Genomic DNA, 19,432 nt, shown 5'->3' with positions numbered 1-19,432 from the left:
ATTTTAACTCTTAACTATAAGTAAACTGTATTTAGTAAAAGCTAAATATAATAGTCTTTAACAGTTCTGCAAAAAAAAAATTTGCTGCCATATGTGAAGTACTGATAACTGAAAATAAGGAATCTCATCATAATTGTGCTTTTATTTTCAATTTATACAATAATTATTTTTTCAACAAATGACTTTGTTTAAAAATGTTTATAGTATTATAGCCAGTCTATTTCTAAAAGTTTTATAAGCTCATAAAATAAAAGTGATATAATTGAATTTGTAGGTCTTAAGTAGTTATAAAATTATAGGGGGCAAGAAAAATACTGTATAGCAGTATTATACCACTATTTTCAGTAAAAGTCTTATTTAGGGGAAATTGAAATTGATAAAAATCAGATACCCTTAAACAGTAAAAAGAAAATACATATTTTATAGTAGAATGCTTTAATGTCATTAGGATAAATACAGGATATCCAGTAAAATACAACATATTGGATTGTATATTAATTTGGCTGGAGGCCATCCTTCCATTCATTTCTTGTAACATGTTAATGATGTACTGTTTTATCTTTATGCTGGTAATCATGCTAGCCTTTGTTGTTTCTCCCACTCATTTTCTCCCCAGTTTTTTAATATAGAACTGTAAAGAGCTTAAGACAGAGTGGTGCACCCATTTTTGGTATTTTTGTAAGTGGACTTTGTATGTAATAGTAACACTTTGCATAAGAAAAGCTTTGTACAGTTATGGGTACTATTAGTGATATATGAAATCAACTCAGTGGGTTACATTTCTTTTTTAAGTTATCAAAATTAAAAAAGAATTTGTTAGCATATCACATATAATCAGTGTGCCACATATAATATCATGAATGTGTATAGTCAGTCATAAGTATTATGAAACTTTAGTTAGAGTTGACTCTGTGTTGACATGCACAGTAAATTGTGTTTTTGACTCTGGCTCATGGAAACTTGATGGAAACATTGTTGTAAGTGATACTTCTAGTCAGTTATTGACCATCTGCTTATTGCTTAGAAATTTAAGGTCAAAAGTACATGTTTTGTTAAATTGAGCTGTGGTTGAAAATAAAGTCATCCCTTTCCTGGTTCTTAAGGTATAAGGGGTAGAGGAGTACTGTGGAGTGTGTGTGCACGCACGCATGTCTTGTTTGTGAGTCTGTAGTGGGCTAAGGTAGCTCTTACTTCTAGTTTACAGTGTGAATACCATGTTATGATTCATGAAGAGAACTTGAAACTGACTTCTAAAACAGAGATAAAGAGGCTGGGGAAATGGCTCAGCTGTACTTGCAGAGGACTTAAGTTTGGTTCCCGGTGTCTATATGGTGGCTCACAACCATCTGTAACTCCAGTGCCTGGGCATCCAGCACCTTCTTCTAGCCTCCAAGGGTGGTAGGCACATGTGTGGCACACACACATGAAGGCAAATACTCGCCTACATAAGATAGATAGCAGTTATTATCTAACAACGGGTGGATTCATTTCTTCCTGAAAGTCCTGGTAAGATAGTTAGCATCTTATGTTAGTAATGAACATAAAATACTTTGTAGACCTAAGGAGCCATTCTAAACTAAAATACTCATTCTTACTACTGAAAATAAAGAAAACTTTGGTGCATAAATATTTGATTGTTTTTATAAAACCTGACCTATTTACCAAAAGGCTGATTTTTTAACTGATAGAAAATATGCTTAGAAAGAAACAGTGTAAAGGATTAAATTTTTTAAGTCTTAATGATCTAAAAAAGTGAAGCCTGTTTTGACTTGACAGTGTTTATGTTGACTTGTTAAAAGCTAGAAATTTGGGGTTGGGGATTTAGCTCAGTGGTAGAGCGCTTGCCTAGGAAGCGCAAGGCCCTGGGTTCAGTCCCCAGCTCCGAAAAAAAGAACCAAAAAAAAAAAAAAAGCTAGAAATTTGCCTCCTTTAGTTGCTTCATAAGAATTCATGTTCTTGTGAACACTATAAAACTTGGAGTTCAAAAAATGTCTTCATATATATTTAGAACATATATGCACCAGGGACATTGAGATAATGGCTTTGGGTTTATTTTGTGTGTATGTATTGCAAAGAAACTAACGGCGTCTGTGTTACTTTTTCCTAAGAGCTATGCCCTTCCCTGTTAATGTTTGTAAATATTAATAATATAAATATAAATGATATAAATAATCTGGTGCCTTTATTAAAAGTAAAGATTTGTAGGTTTTATCCTCCAGAGACCCTACGTGAGTAGTGGGTATTAGTAATGCTCTAGTAGTTAAAGCATGTGGACTCTGGAACTAGGCTATTTGAGTTTGAATGCCAAGCCTACCACCTGACCATTCCATCACTTTAGCTAAGTTATTTAACCCTCTCTAAGTCCAGTTCTTCTTCTGCACAGAGGTATGGTAGTAGCCATTACATTGCTAGAGCTTACTGTTCTAGCTGTTCTTGCATTTTATTTTCCAAACAGGCATAGAGACTTCTGTTGAAAAATACTGCATTTTAAGTAGGAAAATTAATTAGGATTTTCCTTAAGAACATCGATTGCTGACTCTAGCACTTTTCCAGCTACTTAGGACATTAAAATAAACCTTGAATCTGGTCTTATTAAAATAGCACATGATGGAAACTGTAAGAATTTTAAAGTAAAAAGACAATATATCTGACCCACAGAGTGAGAACTTAGACTGACTTACTTAGTATACAGTGGCATATATACTTACTTAGTATACAGAACTTAGACTGACTTTTGTTAGTATACAGTGGCATATCAGCAGAATTGTGGGATTTTTTTTTATCATTTTTCCTAATAAAGTTGACTGCCCCTCAAGACCCTTTCTTTTGTTTGGTATTTGAAAAGTGTAGTCGTATATAAAAATCTTTTTGTGCTAAATTTAGGAAGTATTTTTAACTTGATGTATCAAGTCCCAGTAATTCCACATTTTTAAAAATAATTAAAGAGGAGTTGGAAAAAATGGTTCATTAGTTTAGAAGTATGCTCTTTCAGAGGATCTGAGTTCAGATTCTGGCATTTTATAATCAGGCTGCTCACAACTGCCTGCCTGTAGGGTTAGCTCCCGAGGATCTAGTGCCTCTGACCTCTGTAGGCACTTGTACACACACACACGCACGCACACACATGCGCACACACGCGCACACAATGAAAAATAGTCAAAATAATTTCTTAAAATTTTAGTAGGTAGAGACTGGAGAAATGGCTTGGCAGTTAAGAGCACTTGCTGTTCTTCCAGAAGACACAGGTTCTGTCTGCAGTGCCCATGTCATGTGACTCAGTGCTTGTAATGCTGGCTCCACTGGCTCCTGTGCCACCCTCTGACCTCCACAGGCACTCCCATACTTGGTAGTCACTTAAACACACATAAGTAAGAGGCCTTTACTTACCATGTTTTTTCCCCTCTCATTGGTAATTCTACCACATACAAGTATACACAAAATACTTTTTTACTGAGTGTGTACTTAGCATCTGATCTGTATGCGTGACTCATTCTACAGGTTAAGTATTATCTTCATATAACAAATTGAGACTAAAATTCAAATTAGTTTTTAACTTTCCTATGTTATACAGATCTATAGATTAAGTCATATTTTAATTGCGACTTCTTAAATTATGTATTTTCAACTTAGGGTTTTTTTTATTTATACATTGAGATTTTTTTTAACCTCTTTAAAAACCTTTCAATTTTATTTAATATAAGGCATTAGAAAAACATTTTTAATTACATAGTATTGTTAAATATTTCATTAACTTGTTTTTCAGAATTATTTTGTTTTCTCATAAAGTGAATATTTGTTGTTATGTATTGTCCTCGCTGATGTGGCATAGTGATCATAAGAAATATGTAATTTTCCTGTTAGCATTGTCTTAACAACTGTTAATATAATTTTGTTTGACTATTATGTGCATTTCTAACTTGTATTCCAGTTGGTGTTAGAGTTACAGATTTTATAATTATAGGGCCTTTTATTAGAACAGTATTGAGAATGACCCATTTTGTTTGAACATAATTGTTTTTACTTTTCACCATGATTTCCCCTTTACTTTTAAATATGACCTACTTTTTTTATTTTGTCTTATTCGAAAGTATCTTCAAACCTAGAGTGGGTCTACCAAAATGACATGATTTTAGTGACTGAAGTGATAAGGAAATCTTTATTGTGTAAGTCTCTGAGATACACTCATGAAATTCTTTTATTTAAAAAATACTTTCCCTTTCCTAATACATATATTCATGTATAATTTTTTTTTGGGGGGGGGTCTTTTTTTCGGAGCTGGGGACCGAACCCAGGGCCTTGCGCTTCCTAGGTAAGCGCTCTACTACTGAGCTAAATCCCCAGCCCCATGTATAATTTTTTTAGTTGAAGAGACGGTCTTTCAGTACTGTCAATGAAAGTAATACATTATGAATTTTATCCTAAAACTCTGTGTTCAACTGTTGCTAGTTCTTAAAATTTTTATTTTGTTTAGAAAGAGCCCTCAGCATATGACCTAGTAGAAGGAGTTTAGAATTCTGTAGTCTCCTCTACCAATGCATCACACTCTCAGTCACTTTACATCTGTAGCTTTTAGTTCTTATGTGTCAGTTGATGCTATACCTGTCTAGCTGGCTCTAAGCCTCGAACCAAGTTACCTCATTTCAGTCCCTTTCATACGTAAATTGGTTGATTGAGGCTCAGCCTTGATTCAGTCAGGTAAAGGTTTACTTTAATGGAAGTGTGTTACTCTTAGATTCTCCCTGGGAAAGAAGGCAGCAGTAACCTCTGGAGTGTGAAGGAAAGGCTCCAGGGGTTTGTGTGTCTGGCCAGGTGGGAATCCCAGCTCAGCTTCTTTCTTTTTCACCCAGGAGGCCCTGTGTCTCAGAAACACTTTTCTAAATTAATACTAACAAGAAGAGGATTTAACGAGATGTCTTTCTTTGTCCTTACTAAATGTATTTGTTCTCCCTACTGAAACGAATTTTTACTGTGTTGATTCTAGTTTTAATAGAATTACCACTTGAAATTGAAGATTTTCATTCTTAAAAAAGAAAGCATTGAGTTATATGTGATGTACAATTGGCATGAATCAAATTGTTTCTACTCCAGAATTTTGTACTAGTTTTGCATAATTTTGTGTATTGTATGATAGGCATGCATTAGGTATATAAAATATGAAGAATATGATTGTATATTGAGAGTATAAGCCAGGCCTGGTTGTAATAGCACGTATCTGTAACCCCAGCACTTGGAAGGCTGAGACTAGCCTTGGCTACATAATTTTAAGGGCATCCTGCACTGTGTAGTAAGATCCTATCTCCACAACAATTGAAATTATTATATAGGTATTGAGTTATTTTAATGCAGCCTCAAGATAAATGCCACTAAAAATATTCTGATCCTCAAATTTTTATAAAAAATTACACTTAGGATTTAGATAAGGTGATTTACTTTAAGAACATTATCCTAGGGCTGGAGAAATGGCTCAGTTGTTAAGAGCACTGACTGTTCTTCCAGAGGACCTGGGTTCAAATCCCAGCAACCACATGGTGGCTCACAACCATCTGTAATGAGATCTGATGCCCTCTGCTGGTGTGTCTGAAGACAGCTACAGTGTACTTATATATAGTAAATAAATAAATCTTTTTTTAAAAAGTAACATTATTCTAAAAAGAGTCCAGTCCTTAAATTTGGAAATGGTGAATTTTTATTTTCATTAGCTACATAGCACCTGAATGTTTCAGTGTCTCAGTAGCTGTGCTGTATATAATTCACAGTCATTAAGAACATGCGTGACCCACTGACTCTTAACTATAAACTTGTCAGATGTAAAACATACTAAATCCAAAACTACCAAGGTTCCCCTGCATTGTATACACACTGAAATTTGAGAAGAGTTGATTTAACACAGATTATTAACTACTAGGTAAGCCACTTAGAGGTGTTACTTTATATAGCTTTTAATAATGCTTTGGCCTCAGTTGTTTTACAGTAGATGAAATATAATTAGTAGTTGATGTCATGAGTAACTGATAATTGAAAGATCTTTCAAACTTTTTTAGGATCTGTTTAGTTTGTTGGGTATAAGCCTTCATTGTTCCGTAAAATTCTACAAACTACACATAAAACATGCTCTTAATCATTTTAAGTGCGATACCTAGAATATAAGGAAAATGACTCTGGGCCTTACCATAGGTAAATGAAAAAATATATGCTATGATATTAACCAATACACCAAGTTCAGTGAAAAAGGACAAATATGGCATGGCAATAGTAACAACAGACTGGAGTGCAGAGAAGTTTAAGTCCCTAGTGGGCACTCATTAAACCCACTGGAAAACTGACATTGCTGTGTGGCTTCATAGATACACGACAAGCTGAAAATGTTATCTAATTGTAGATGTTCTTACCTAGATGACCAGTGTACTGTTTGATACCATTTCCTTCATAACCAGATTTAGCAAATTAGAATATGTGATTTCCAATAATTATCAGTTGTACTCTCCTACTTGATACTGTTTTAATATTTTCTACTCTGAAGTTGCTTTTGGTTTTGTGCGTTACAAATACTCCACCACTGAGCACATCCCCAGTCCTAATTGTTTAATTTGGATTGCTTCACTATTTACTTGCCCTGTTTTATCAATGAATTTGAAGTTTTTCAGATATGTCTAATAAGTAATTGTTAATACTAATTATGGTGTAACATGTAATATGTTTTTAATATCTTAGGTTGAACCATTTTGCCATTTTTACAAATAAATGCATTTCAAATTTTCTTAAGGTTTTAGCCTAATTTAAAGCATTTCCAGTGTCCAGTTTTTAATTACCTAATAACAACTAACAGTTAACTTGTTGTGATTCACTTTGCCTGATTTTCTTTTGTCTGATTTTCTTATGAAAGAATGTGTGCTTTTAAGAAAATGGTAACTTTGCATCAGTGAAATGTAATAAGCACACTAATAAAGGTTACTGATAATTTATAAATATATAGCATACTTTAAGTTATACAGTATAAATATCACAAGATTTTCTTGGATCTGAAACTTTTTGTCTGTGTAGATGTAGTTTTGCTTCTGAATTTTCTATTACTTTTTTAAAAAATAGATGATCTTAAATTATTTTAGGAAATGGTTAAATGTATTAAACTCACTGGACAAACACAGTATAATTTTACAGGAACCATATGGAGTAGTTAATATTTTTGTTAGTATTTCTTAATCTTCAGTTTATAAAACTTTAGTTAAGCCAAGCTAGGCCAGTTAATAAATAAGAATTCATCATTTTGTTCATTTGCCAGTGTTGACCAAAGTAAAATAAAATGAACCACACAGTTATAGAAGGAAATAGATACTGTCGTAAAGATGTTTTTATTAAAGCCTGTTAAGCTCAGTTGGGCTGGATGACACATGTCTGAAATCTAGCACTGGGTGGCTGCACAAGAGCATCAAAGTTTGAGACAAGCCAGGGCTACATATAGCACCCTTTCTTTAAAAAATCAACAGTAAAACTTATTAAAGGCTTAAATATACTTAATTGTGTTCCTATCTTTGACTGTATCACACATGGTTTTAGTCCTCCTTCAAGTACAACTGCCAATAACAGTAACTTAGTTAAAGTGTACAGGCAGCAAGCCTGAAGGCAAAGGGATGGTGCCACTTGCAGGCTTGTGTTTCACCTTCTCGGAGACTGCATGGTGGGGTTATTCTTACAGGTGATTCGGTAACTTATAAAATCTAATGAGTTTCCAGATCTTTGTCATTCTGGGCTGAGAGTTAGTAATAACAAGAAAGCAACAGGACCACGACGCAAGTGTGAGGTGAGAGTGCAGGGCGAGACTACCAGTGTGAACTCTAGCCTATTTTATAGGGAGCCTGGAGTTCATACATCACAACAAGTAAATATCTCAAGATATTAACCATAGAGCTGTCCTTTTATTATTGTGGAGGAATAGTTTTAATTTCAGTATACGTTAAGTAATTTCTGTTACCACATTTTGGGTGTTTTATATTATGTGTTATCAAGCTGTGTTTTTGTGTTTTGTTTTAGCTTATTTGCACTAATCTTGATGAACTCAGGGAATTAATCACAAAAATCGAGAATGAACTCAAAGATCTGGAAAACAGTAGAAAAAAATCGGTAGGTGTTTATCCAAAAGTTCTATCTATTATTGTCAGCATTAAAATTTATTCTTGCTTCTTTTTTCCAACTTTTTTAAAAACCTTGTTCTAATTACATGAAAATTTACAATTAAGAATAGAAGCGTTGTTCTTTCATTTCTCCCATGTGGTCTAATTTTCATTTTTAATAGAAAAAGATGGTATCTGGGCAGGAAGATTAATTTTCTTTGTCTGGTCTATAAGAGGTACAGTCTCGGTATGATCCATATGCTGGTGGTTTTTATCTGTAGCTTTTAAGATACTGTGTACTCTGGACTATGAATCTTTAATGGAAGCATATTACTAGCAACAAAATTATGTGTAATATTAAATAGATATAATCAAGCCCCAAATTCTTTTTTTTTTTCTTTTTTCTTTTTTTTTTTTTGGAGCTGGGGACCAAACCCAGGGCCTTGCGCTTGCTAGGCAAACGCTCTACCGCTGAGCTAAATCCCCAACCCCCCCAAATTCTTTTTATTCCTACCAAGATGACTCCTAAAAGAACCATTACCAAACTGTAGGCTTTTAAGATTAATTTTTTACTGTATGTCTTAACAATAATTGATCAATTAATCTCCTGAATTTTTCATTGTTCTGAAGAGGCTATGCTACATATATGAGCATGTTTTTTATATATATGCTGTCACTTGTAAAGTGCTCTCTCTGCATTGTTCATTATAAATAGATAACATCTACTTAACTAGCATTTATAGTCAGATTATGTCATATCGAAACATAATTTTATACCAATAAGTAAAGGGAGAAGGTATCAAATATTTAAGAAAAATCAATCATTAAAATAAACTGTTTACTCATGAAACCACTTGCTTTCTGCTTAAAACTTATGGATATAGATATTATAAAATATGATGAGTGATTCAGCAGGTTAATAGTAGCCATTTTACATGCTGTTAAGAATGATATATTGGAAGTACTTTGAAGAGATCAGGCTGAAGTATCAGGAGGCTTCAGTCCTGTCTTAATGTATAGAGTGAAAAGTCTACCATATGATACATCTGAGAGAATCACTGTAATCCTTGAGGTGAAGTAATGTTCACACTAGCGCTCAGGGTGAGGGAGGCAGTGCTAAAAGAATGTCTGAGTTCAAAACCAGCCTGGTCTGCAGAGTGAGAACTGGGCCAGTCAGCACTACCTAGTGAGACTAGTTCAAAACAAAAGCAGTCTAAATAGTCACTAGTGGACAAGAAAAACCATCTGGTTAATATACCATCAGAAAGTGGGGGAAACATTTCAGAAATACCTCCATTTAAAAATAGCTGAAACCTTATTTTCATATGTACTTTCTGTATCTGGGAAGTCTTTTGATGTGGAAGACTGTTTTATTAAAATTTACTATATTACTATGTTCTGTTCCCAAAAGAATTGTGTGATAATATTTTCAGCCAAAAAGTTTTTTATCTTAATTAATATTTTATGTTCTTAAAAGGCTAATTTTTTAGTAAGAAAGGATTATCATTTTCTAAAAATCAGCATAATTACAGTTTTTAGTTATTGCCTCAGAAGCTATTGTTTTCATGTTTTATAACTGTTTTAAGTCATGTTTTATGACTTCTGAAAATTGCTCAACCTTTATATACTACAGTTAAACATTATATGATACAAATTTTGTTTCTACTGCACAGTTTTTTTTCTTTTTTTGGTTCTTTTTTTCGGAGCTGGGGACCGAACCCAGGGCCTTGCGCTTCCTAGGTAAGCGCTCTACCACTGAGCTAAATCCCCAGCCCCTCTACTGCACAGTTTTAAGCATAGTTGATTTAAGCACATAGAGCACTTATTACAGGAGAAAAGTTTTTTGCAGACCCTCAAGATTTTCTGTGAAACCATATTCCTCACGTCCTTAGTGAGGTGGAACTGCAGTATAAGCAAATCCCCTTCCTTCATAGGATGAAATAGAAAACAAATTAAAGAAGTGAGCTAAAGGTTCATGACACTATAGTCTTTGAGAGTAGGCTTATTAGGGAGTTTGAGGTTATATAGAGAGTTTGATGGATTATACTTTATGTCTCCAAACTTGTCCATGTCCTTTGTTATTTACAAGTTGTTTTTGATGTTTCCATTCTTGAAGAGATTAGGTTCTTGGAACTGTACTTTACCGGGGATAATTTTACTGAAGTACCAATAGAATGTAAACTATTTCCCCTTGGCTGCAACTATCTTAAGGATAGCCTAACATAGACAATTGTCTTAACCAGTGAAAGTGACCGGGTTTGATTTAGAATTATCTCTCCCTACACATACCTTTTTTCTTTACAAAATCTGATGTTGAGAGTGGTCTGTGTAAGTTACAGAAGTTAACTTTGTTTCTGTTTGGTATCACTTAAGAGTAAGATGCTCTGGGATTGGGGATTTAGCTCAGTGGTAGAGCACTTACCTAGGAAGCGCAAGGCCCTGGGTTCGGTCCCCAGCTCCGAAAAACAGAACCAAAAAAAAAAAAAAAAAAAAGAGTAAGATGCTCTACTTAACATTTTTTTTTAGTAAACATAAATGTTATCAAAAATTCTTATTTTGGGGTTGGGGATTTAGCTCAGTGGTAGAGCGCTTGCCTAGGAAGCGCAAGGCCCTGGGTTCGATCCCCAGCTCCGAAAAAAAGAACCAAAAAAAAAAAAAATTCTTATTTTAATCATTTAATGATGCTTTGTGCCTTCTACTATCTGAGCACAATTTAAACCTCTGTGATTGACTCAGGGATCACTGTTATGAATATCAGTTGTTTTAGTATTATAAAAATATGTTGCTATTGCTTGCTCTAATTAATAGTCATCCATATATTTTGAAGGATTATTTTGGTATGTTTGCTTTTGGTCTGTCTTTTTTTTTTTTCCCTCATTGTCAGGCTGTCTGTCACTGATCACTTCTTATTGGTGGTCGTCATATGTTTGCACTTATTGTGGTCATATGTTGACACTAGTTGATTCTTAACTGGAATTGGGGGTCACAGTGAAGACCTGTAGGGAGGCTTTTTTTTTTTTTAAATAAAATGCGTGGACTAGATGATAGAGAGCGCTGCTCTGACATGTCTCTCATCCCTTGGGCTTCCTTTGCTATTGCAAGATGAATGAAGATTAATATTTGTCCCCTAAGAGGATTATTGTCAGGACCAAAATAGTATTTAGAATCAAAACATGTCTTTGATTTAATAATGATTTTTGTTTTTTCATAACAATGAATAACAAAGAAGATGTAAATGTTTAGTTACCCATAGTTTCACTGAAGTTAGAAATTGCACATGGGATATTGATTTAATTCATTAATAAACACCTAGCTATTTCAGAGAGTTTCTTCTCCCTGGGGTCATTCCAAATACTTTTTCCTACAAACAAGAAAAGTCAGGTATGCTGTACATCCCTGTAACCCTGGGAGGGAAGGAGGACCAGAAATTCCAGGTTATCCTTAGCTACATAGTGGGCTTGAAACCAGCCTGAAATACATGTGTCCTTGCCCTGTGGGTAGAAAAAAATTCCATTTTCTTATCCAACCAACATTTCATTTAAAAGGTTATTTTGGTTTTCTAATTAACTGGCTTCATATTATAGAATTCATTATAGTTAAATTTAAAAGACTTTTTAAAATATCTCAGGTTTTGCCACCAAACTATTTATTACAATAGAAGGTGGTAGTCTGTTAAAGACTAGATTGTCTCCTTCGAATTCTACCACTCTACTTAATCATCTGCCTCGGCTTTGTCTAAAATAAGGCATATCGTTAAGATGGAGAGAAATATAGTCTGATAAGACCGTTTAATTTTTCTCAACCATAATTTAGGCTACAAGAGTTTTTAGTATTCTCACTTTTTTGTTGTTTGGGATTTTAGGGCTTTCATTGAGATAAATTTCCATTTCGCTGAATTATTTGTGAAACATTCTTTCTAGTCTAAGATGTGCTTTACTCTTCCTGGAAGTTAGAGCATGAATGTTTTACTACATTTACTCAGTCTTGATGTGTTTGAAATTTGCTAGACATACTGCCTTCTAGGTAGTAAAAATTGGAAGTTTGTATCATTCTTTTTAAAGAAATTTTATGTGAACCTGTTTTTTCATTATTTGTTCAATTTATGCTTTATCATAGTTTGTTAAAAGAGGCTTCTGCCTTTAAGCAAAATTCGTATATAGGTTGAACATAAACTATTCTTTAAAAGTAGATGATTTTTTTCTCTAGTGAAGAATGAGCTGCTTCACTAGGAAGGTTTTCTCTTTGTACAAAGCAGTGATGTTATCACAGTGGCAGTCGTGTACGTTTGTGAAAACTGGTGAGAGTATAAGAGAATTTTACCTGGCACTGTTAAATACTTAAATCCCATAGTAATGTGCAGTCATTTACTGCATTATCAAAACTAGCATTTTTTTCAAAAGGGACTATATAACAGTGAGATCACAGTGTTATCTCCTAAACTGAATATATGCAGCACTGTGGAAATGTGGAAACCGTTTCTTACTAAATGTATTAATTTTTTATTTGCTATTACTTAGACTCTAGTTTATTAACACAGGTTTTGTTGTGTTTGGTTTGGTTTTTCTTTTTCTTTTTTATTTGATTTTTTTTATTTATTTACATTTCAAATGTTATCCCCTTTCCTGATTTCCTGTCTGTAAACCCCCTATCCCATCCACCCTCGCCCTTCTATGAGGATGTTCTCCCACCCATCCACCCACCCCTTCCTACCCCCCACACTGACTTCCCCTACACAGCCTTGGCAGGACCAAGTGCTTCTCCTCCCATTGGTGCCCAACAAGGCCATTCTCTGCTACATATGCAGCTGGAGCCATGGGTCAGTCCATGCGTACTCTTTGGATAGTGGTTTAGTCCCTGAGAGTTCTTATCGGTTGGTATTGTTCTTATGGGGTTGCAAACCCCTTCATCTCGTTCAATCCTTTCTCTAAGTCCTCCAATGGGGACCCTGTTCTCAGTTCAGTGATTGGCTGCGAGCATCCTCCTCTGTATTTGTCATGCTCTGTCAAAGCATGTCAAGAGACAGCCATATCAGGCTCCTGTCATCATGTACTTCTTGGCATCCCCAATAATGAGTAGGTTTGATGGCTGTACGTTTATGGGCTGGATCCACAGGTGGGGCAGGCTCTGAATAGCCATTCCTTCTGTTTCTGCTCCAAACTTTATCTCCATATCTCCTCCTATGAATATTTTTGTTCCCCCTTCTAAGACGGACTTAAGCCTCCGCACTTGGTCATCCTTCTCCTTGAGCTTCATGTGATCTGTGGATTGTATCTTGAGTAATCCGAGCTTTTGGGCCAATATCCACTTAGTAGTGAGGGTATGCAGTGTGTGCTTTTTGTGATTGGGTTACCTCACATTGGAATATTTTCTAGTTCCTTCCATTTGCCTATGAATTTTATTGTTTTTAATAGCTGAGTAGTACTCTGCTGTGTAGATGTACCATTTTCTGTATCCATTCTTCTGTTGAGGGACATCTGGGCTCTTTCTAGCTTCTGGCTACTATAAATAAGGCTCCTATGAACATAGGGGAGCATGTGTCCTTGTTGTATGTTGGGGCATCTTTCGGGTATATTCCCAGGAGAGGTATAGCTGGATCCTCAGGTAGTGGAATGTCCAATTTTCTGAGGACCAGCCTGAAATCCCATCAACAATAGAGTAGTGTTCCTCTTTCTCCACGTCCTCACCAGCATCTGTTGTTACCTGAGTTTTTGACCTTAACCATTCTGACTGCTATTAGATGGAATCTCAGGGTTGTTTTGATTTGCATTTCCCTGATGACTAAGGATGTTGAACATTTCTTTAGGTGCTTCTCAGCCATTCAATATTCCTCAGTTGAGAATTCTTTGTTTAGCTCTGTATTCCATTTTTTAATAGGGTGATTTGATTTCTCCAGAGGTTAACTTTGTGAGTTCTTTGTATATATTGGATATTAGCCCTTTATCAGATGTAGGATTAGTAAAGATCTTTTCACAATCTGTTGGTTGCCATTTTGTCCTAATGACAGTGTCCTTTGCCTTTTAGAAGCTTTGCAATTTTATGAAGTCCCATTTGTCAATTCTTGCTCTTAGAGCATAAGCCATTGGTGTTTTGTTAAGGAAATTTTCCCTAGTGCCCATGTGTTCAAGGCTCTTCCCCACTTTTTCTACTAATAGTTTGAGTGTATCTGGTTTGATGTGGAGGTCCTTGATCCACTTGGACTTGAGCTTTCTACAGGGCAATAAGAATGGATGGATTTGCATTCTTCTGCATGCTGACCTCCAGTTGAACCAGCACCATTTGTTGAAAATGCTATCTTTTTTCCCACTCCTTTGTCAAAAATCAAGTGACCATAGGTGTATGAGTTCGTTTCTGGATCTTCAGTTCTATTCCATTGATCTTCCTACCTGTCTCTGTACCAATGCCATACAACTTTTTTTTATCACTATTGCTCTGTAATATGGCTTGAGGTGAAGGATGGTGATGCCCCCAGAAGTTCTTTTATTGTTGAGGATAGTTTTGGCTATCCTGGGTTTTTTGTTATTCCAAATGAATTTGCAAATTGCCCTTTCTAACTCTGTGAAGAATTGACTTGGGATTTTGATGGGATTGCATTGGATCTGTAGATCGCTTTTGGCAAGATGGTTATTTTTACTATATTAATCCTGCCAATCCATGACCATGGGAAATCCTTCCGTCTTCTGAGATCTTCTTCAATTTCTTTCTTTAGAGACTTTAAGTTCTCCTCATACAGATCTTTCACTTGCTTGGTTAGAGTCATACGGAGGTATTTTATATTATTTGTGACTATTGTGAAGGGTATCGTTTCCCTAATTTCTTTCTCAGCCTGTTTATCCTCTGAGTAGAGGAAGGCTACTGATTTGTTTCTGTTAATTTTATATCAACCACTTTGCTGAAGTTTTTTATCAGGTTTAAGAGTTCTCTGGTGGAACTTTTGGGGTCACTTAAGTATACTATCATATCATCTGCAAATAGTGATATTTTGACTTCTTCCTTTCCAATCTGTATCCCTTTGATCTCCTTTTGTTGTCTGATTGCTCTGGCTAGGACTTCGAGTATTATATTGAATAAGTAGGGAGAGAGTGGGCAGCCTTGTCTAGTCCCTGATTTTAGTGGGATTGATTCAAGTTTCTCTCCATTTAGTTTGATGCTAACTATTGGTTTGCTGTATATTGCTTTTACTATGTTTAGATATGGGCCTTGAATTCCTGTTCTTTCCAGGACTTCTATCATGAAGGGGTGTTGAATTTTGTCAAATGCTTTCTCAGCATCTAATGAGATGATCACGTGGTTTTGTTCTTTGAGTTTGTTTATATAGTGGATTACATCAGCTCCTACTACAAAAGCCTGTATGCAACAAAACTGGGAAATCTACATGAAATGAACAATTTCCTAGACAGATACCAGGTACCAAAGTTAAATCAGGAACAGATAAACCATTTAAACAACCCTGTAACTCCTAAAGAAATAGGAGCAGTCATTATACATCTCCCAACCAAAAAGAGCCCAGGACCAGGTGGGTTTAATGCAGAATTCTATCAAACCTTCTTAGAAGACCTAATACCAATACTGTCCCAACTATTCCACAAACTAGAAACAGAAAGAATACTACTCATTTCCTTCTGTGAAGCCACAATTACACTTATACCTAAACCACAAAAGACCAAAGAAAGAGAACTTCAGACCAATTTACCTTATGAATATCAATGCAAAAATACTCAATAAAATTCTCACAAACTAAATCCACAAACATATCAAAATGATTATCCATCATGGTCAAGTAGGCTTCATCCCAGAAATGCAGGGATGGTTTGATATACGGAAATCCATCATTGTAATTTACTGGTTTGGTTTTTCAAGTCAAGATGTATAGCTCTGGCTGTCCCTAGAACTCGCTCTTTAGACCAGGTTGGCCTTGAACTCAAAGATCCTCCTTCCACTGCCCCCCAGTGCTGAGATTAAAGGAGTCCACCACCAAACCCAGCTAAAATTTTAAATTTTATTTGTGCTGTTTTCATTCATATGAGTTTACATTCTTTGCAAGCTACTTTTGAATTGCATTTGGTTTTAAATGAGCCATCATTGATCATCGGGGATCTACTGACACTTTGTTAGCTAGTCTCATTTTTCTTGAAATGAGAAATTGACATTTTTCCATCATAGGATTTCTGTCTGTGCTAAGAATTAGGCCTGGGATATAAGTACTTTGTCTTGGGACCCATGTTTCTTTCTATGTACTAATATTTGTAAGCAGAAGCATGTTGGAAAGTAGCATTCATTCTTTGACTAAACTTGTCAATTTTTTTGCTGTGTAATTTTTCAAAGGATAAAATGGTATGTATTTATCATGTACAACATAACACTTATCACCTACAGCATAATAAAATTTTCTTTTTACAATACTTTCTCAATTTAAAAAGAAACTCTTTTGTATTAATACACGATTTAACTTTCTTATTATGATTCCTAATAACCTGTTTTGATTATATACAACAGTACAAGAAAATCTTTATTTTAAAAAAGGTGGCTTGTCTAAGTGTTTTTACTATACAGAGCATCTGAATTTATTAATGCACAGATATATCAATGATGATGAGGTACTTAATTATAAACCTAGAATTTATCTGTTTTCCCCCTTCAGGTTTCCAATGTCCTCAGCATTAGTAGATTGCCAACTCCCTCTTTGCAGCACCCTAGCCAGTGTTAAGCTGGCATTGTCAAACCCATCCCAGATTTCTACAGCAGGATGGAGTTGTTCTTTAGTTATGAGGTAAGTTCCCCATGCTCATTTCACATTCATTAAGATGCAGTTTTTTGTTTTACAGTATTGTGTAGTTTTGTAAGTTTGTTTCTTTCCTCATGATTCCTTAGGTTACTGGTGCATTATACTCTAAAAACTTATAAAACTGCATAATATAATAAAGGACTTACCTTGTGACCATAGATCAGCTTCTTTTAATAATATTCCCCAGAGGGTCATTTTAAAACTCCATGGGTTTTAATCTAGAACAAAGGGAGCTGGCAATCTGCAGATGCTGTGGACATTGGATGAGAAGCAAGGAAAGGTAAGCTGCAAATTTAGACTGTTAGATGTTGTTTTTCTGTTGAAAGCTCGGAATTTATTGTTCATATTAAGTTTTATAATCTATTCATTAAAAAAAAATCTATTCTTGGTCTGGAAAGATGGCTCAGTGGTTAAGAGCAGTTGTTCTTGCAGAGGGACTAGGTTCAAGTCCCAGCATCAACATGGTATTCCATACCACCTTAACTAATTCCAGGAGACACAATGCCATCTTCTGACCTCCTTGAATATGACGTACTCACATAGTGCACAGATATACATGCAGACAAAACACATATAAAATATGATTAATACAACTTTTTTTAAAAATTACTTGGACTGGAGAAATGGCTCAACTGGTAAGAGCACTGGCTGTTCTTCCAGAGGTCCTGAGTTCAATTCCCAGTAACCACATGGTGGCTCACAACCATCTGTGATGTGATCCAATGCCCTCTTCTGGTGTGTCTGAGGACAGCTACAGTGTACTCATATATATATAAAATAAATAAGTAAACCTTTTAAAAAGTACTATTCTGTTTTTATTAAAGTAACCTTTAATAAATATTAATAGTACTAAATTTATATAATGCATTTGAATATATTGTTAAACTTGTTTAATCCCTGAAAATGGACAGGATTCTGATGGTTAAAAAAAAAAAAAGTGTAGGGCTGGAGAGATGACTCAACGGTTAAGAGCTCTGACTGCTTTTCCAGAGGTCCTGAGTTCAATTCCCCAGCAACCACATGGTGGTTCACAACCATTTGTAAAGGTATCCCATGTACTCTTCTGCTGTGTGTCTGAAGACAGCTGCAGTGTACTCATATAAATAAAAATAAATCTTTTTAAAAATGTTTAAGTTTCCCTTTGTTCACTTGTTTTAAAGTTAGTAATCAGATTGTATACATGGCATATTAAATAGTACACTAAATACATTTTTAGCAATGCTCTAGCACTGTAGCACCTGAGTAGTTCCCCAAATACCAATCCAATCTATTGATCCTTCTGTTTAATAGTTTTACTTTTAGTTCTGTAATCAATACACATGAAAACTTTGTCTTTCTTTAAAACAAAATCCATAAAATTTACATTAATAAAGGTAGGGGAGTCCTCTATTTTTCTTTTCTTTTGAAACACACTGTGTAGCCCAGGCTGATGTCAAACTTGCAGCAGTCCTCTTGCCGCCACCTTGAGGACTAGGAGTACAGGCTGTGCCACCACAGTAGCTGATATTTCCTCTGTTTTGAATTCAGTTTTAAAATATGTTCCTATTTTAATTACTATTGGACTTTTTTGCAAAGGTGTCTACACAATATAATCTATTTATACTTATTTAGGAATTGACTTTGCAGGGACCAGGAGAAACAGCATGATGTCAAAGAGAGTGGATTTTAACGTTTGTAAGATGCAAAACTTAAGTCTGAAGCCAGTTTCATTTTACAAGTATTTCCCAAGGTGACTTTAGACAGCTTTCTTCTAGAAAGGCATGCCCTTTAAGTTTTAATAAATCCATCTTAGAAGAAATATCCAATTTGGTTTTTTCTCATCAATAAAGTTATTAATCAGTAACAGCTATTTCTGGCTTGTGGTTATTTACTTAGTTTAAACATAATTGTCTGTTTGATTTGAAGTGGATCGTTTGCATTGGATCATAGGTAGAGTTGATTGTTTACGAATTGCTTGTACAAATGAATGTTTATGCTTTTTGTAATAGTCCACTGTACACTGTAAATGCGAAGTCACCACTCAGAAAACAGCAGCAGTGTTGGCACTGAGGCTCGGTAGTAGAATGAAAGCACAAGGCTCAGAACTCAGTCTCTAGCACCTGTGGTGTGGGGCACAAAACGTTATTATTTTAATTGCATTTGGATTGTAAGCATCATGTTTTAACCAGAGGACACATGAAGCTTCGAGTTCTCTCCCACCTGAGTAGTTGAGTGAAAACTTCCTTAAATGCCAATGCTTGCCATGATTCTGCTCTTTTAATCACCTAAAGAGTATAGATTCGCATTCCCATGGCAGTGTGTAAGTTTCCTTTCACTGGAGACATATTTTTATAGCCTTAAACATTTTATTAATCTTCTATGATAGAAGACCATAGGTATTTCAGAACAGGTTAATGGGTAAGGGAGTTATATGAAAGTTATAAATCTGTTCTCTGATTAAGCATTTAACTTCCCTTCCTTGTAGTTTTTTAGTTCAGTAGTATATTTTCTAGATGTTAATTTAAAATTAATCAAAATTAAATACAAAATCTTCTCATTCATT

The 19,432-nt window shown here is 35.0% G+C and overlaps 1 protein-coding gene across 11 annotated transcripts in view; it reads left to right on the top strand.

Annotated features, from left to right (window-relative positions):
* Brd10 (bromodomain containing 10) overlaps positions 1 to 19,432 on the top strand; it is a 79,895-nt gene that overhangs the window by 48,557 nt on the left and 11,906 nt on the right. For 7 of the 11 annotated variants that reach the window (XR_010053666.1, XR_010053671.1, XR_005499640.2 and 4 more), the window contains one exon: positions 8,029 to 8,118. The exons of 1 other annotated variant lie outside the window; for it this stretch is intronic. Coding sequence is in view for 5 of the 10 variants with exons in the window: in NM_001419462.1 (NP_001406391.1) it covers positions 8,029 to 8,118 (90 nt within the window). In the remaining 5 variants the exon portion in view is untranslated. Of the gene's footprint in view, positions 1 to 8,028; positions 8,119 to 16,746; positions 16,876 to 17,112; positions 18,734 to 19,432 lie in introns of those variants that run through there. 3 more of the 11 variants (XR_005499641.2, XM_039101404.2, XR_005499642.2) reach the window with 2 other exon arrangements.

This window comes from Rattus norvegicus, chromosome 1 (genome assembly GCF_036323735.1).
Source record: "Rattus norvegicus strain BN/NHsdMcwi chromosome 1, GRCr8, whole genome shotgun sequence".
NCBI classification, from domain to species: Eukaryota; Metazoa; Chordata; class Mammalia; order Rodentia; family Muridae; genus Rattus; species Rattus norvegicus.
Note: the sequence above shows the minus strand (reverse complement) of the source record. Positions and strands in the feature narration are given on the sequence as shown.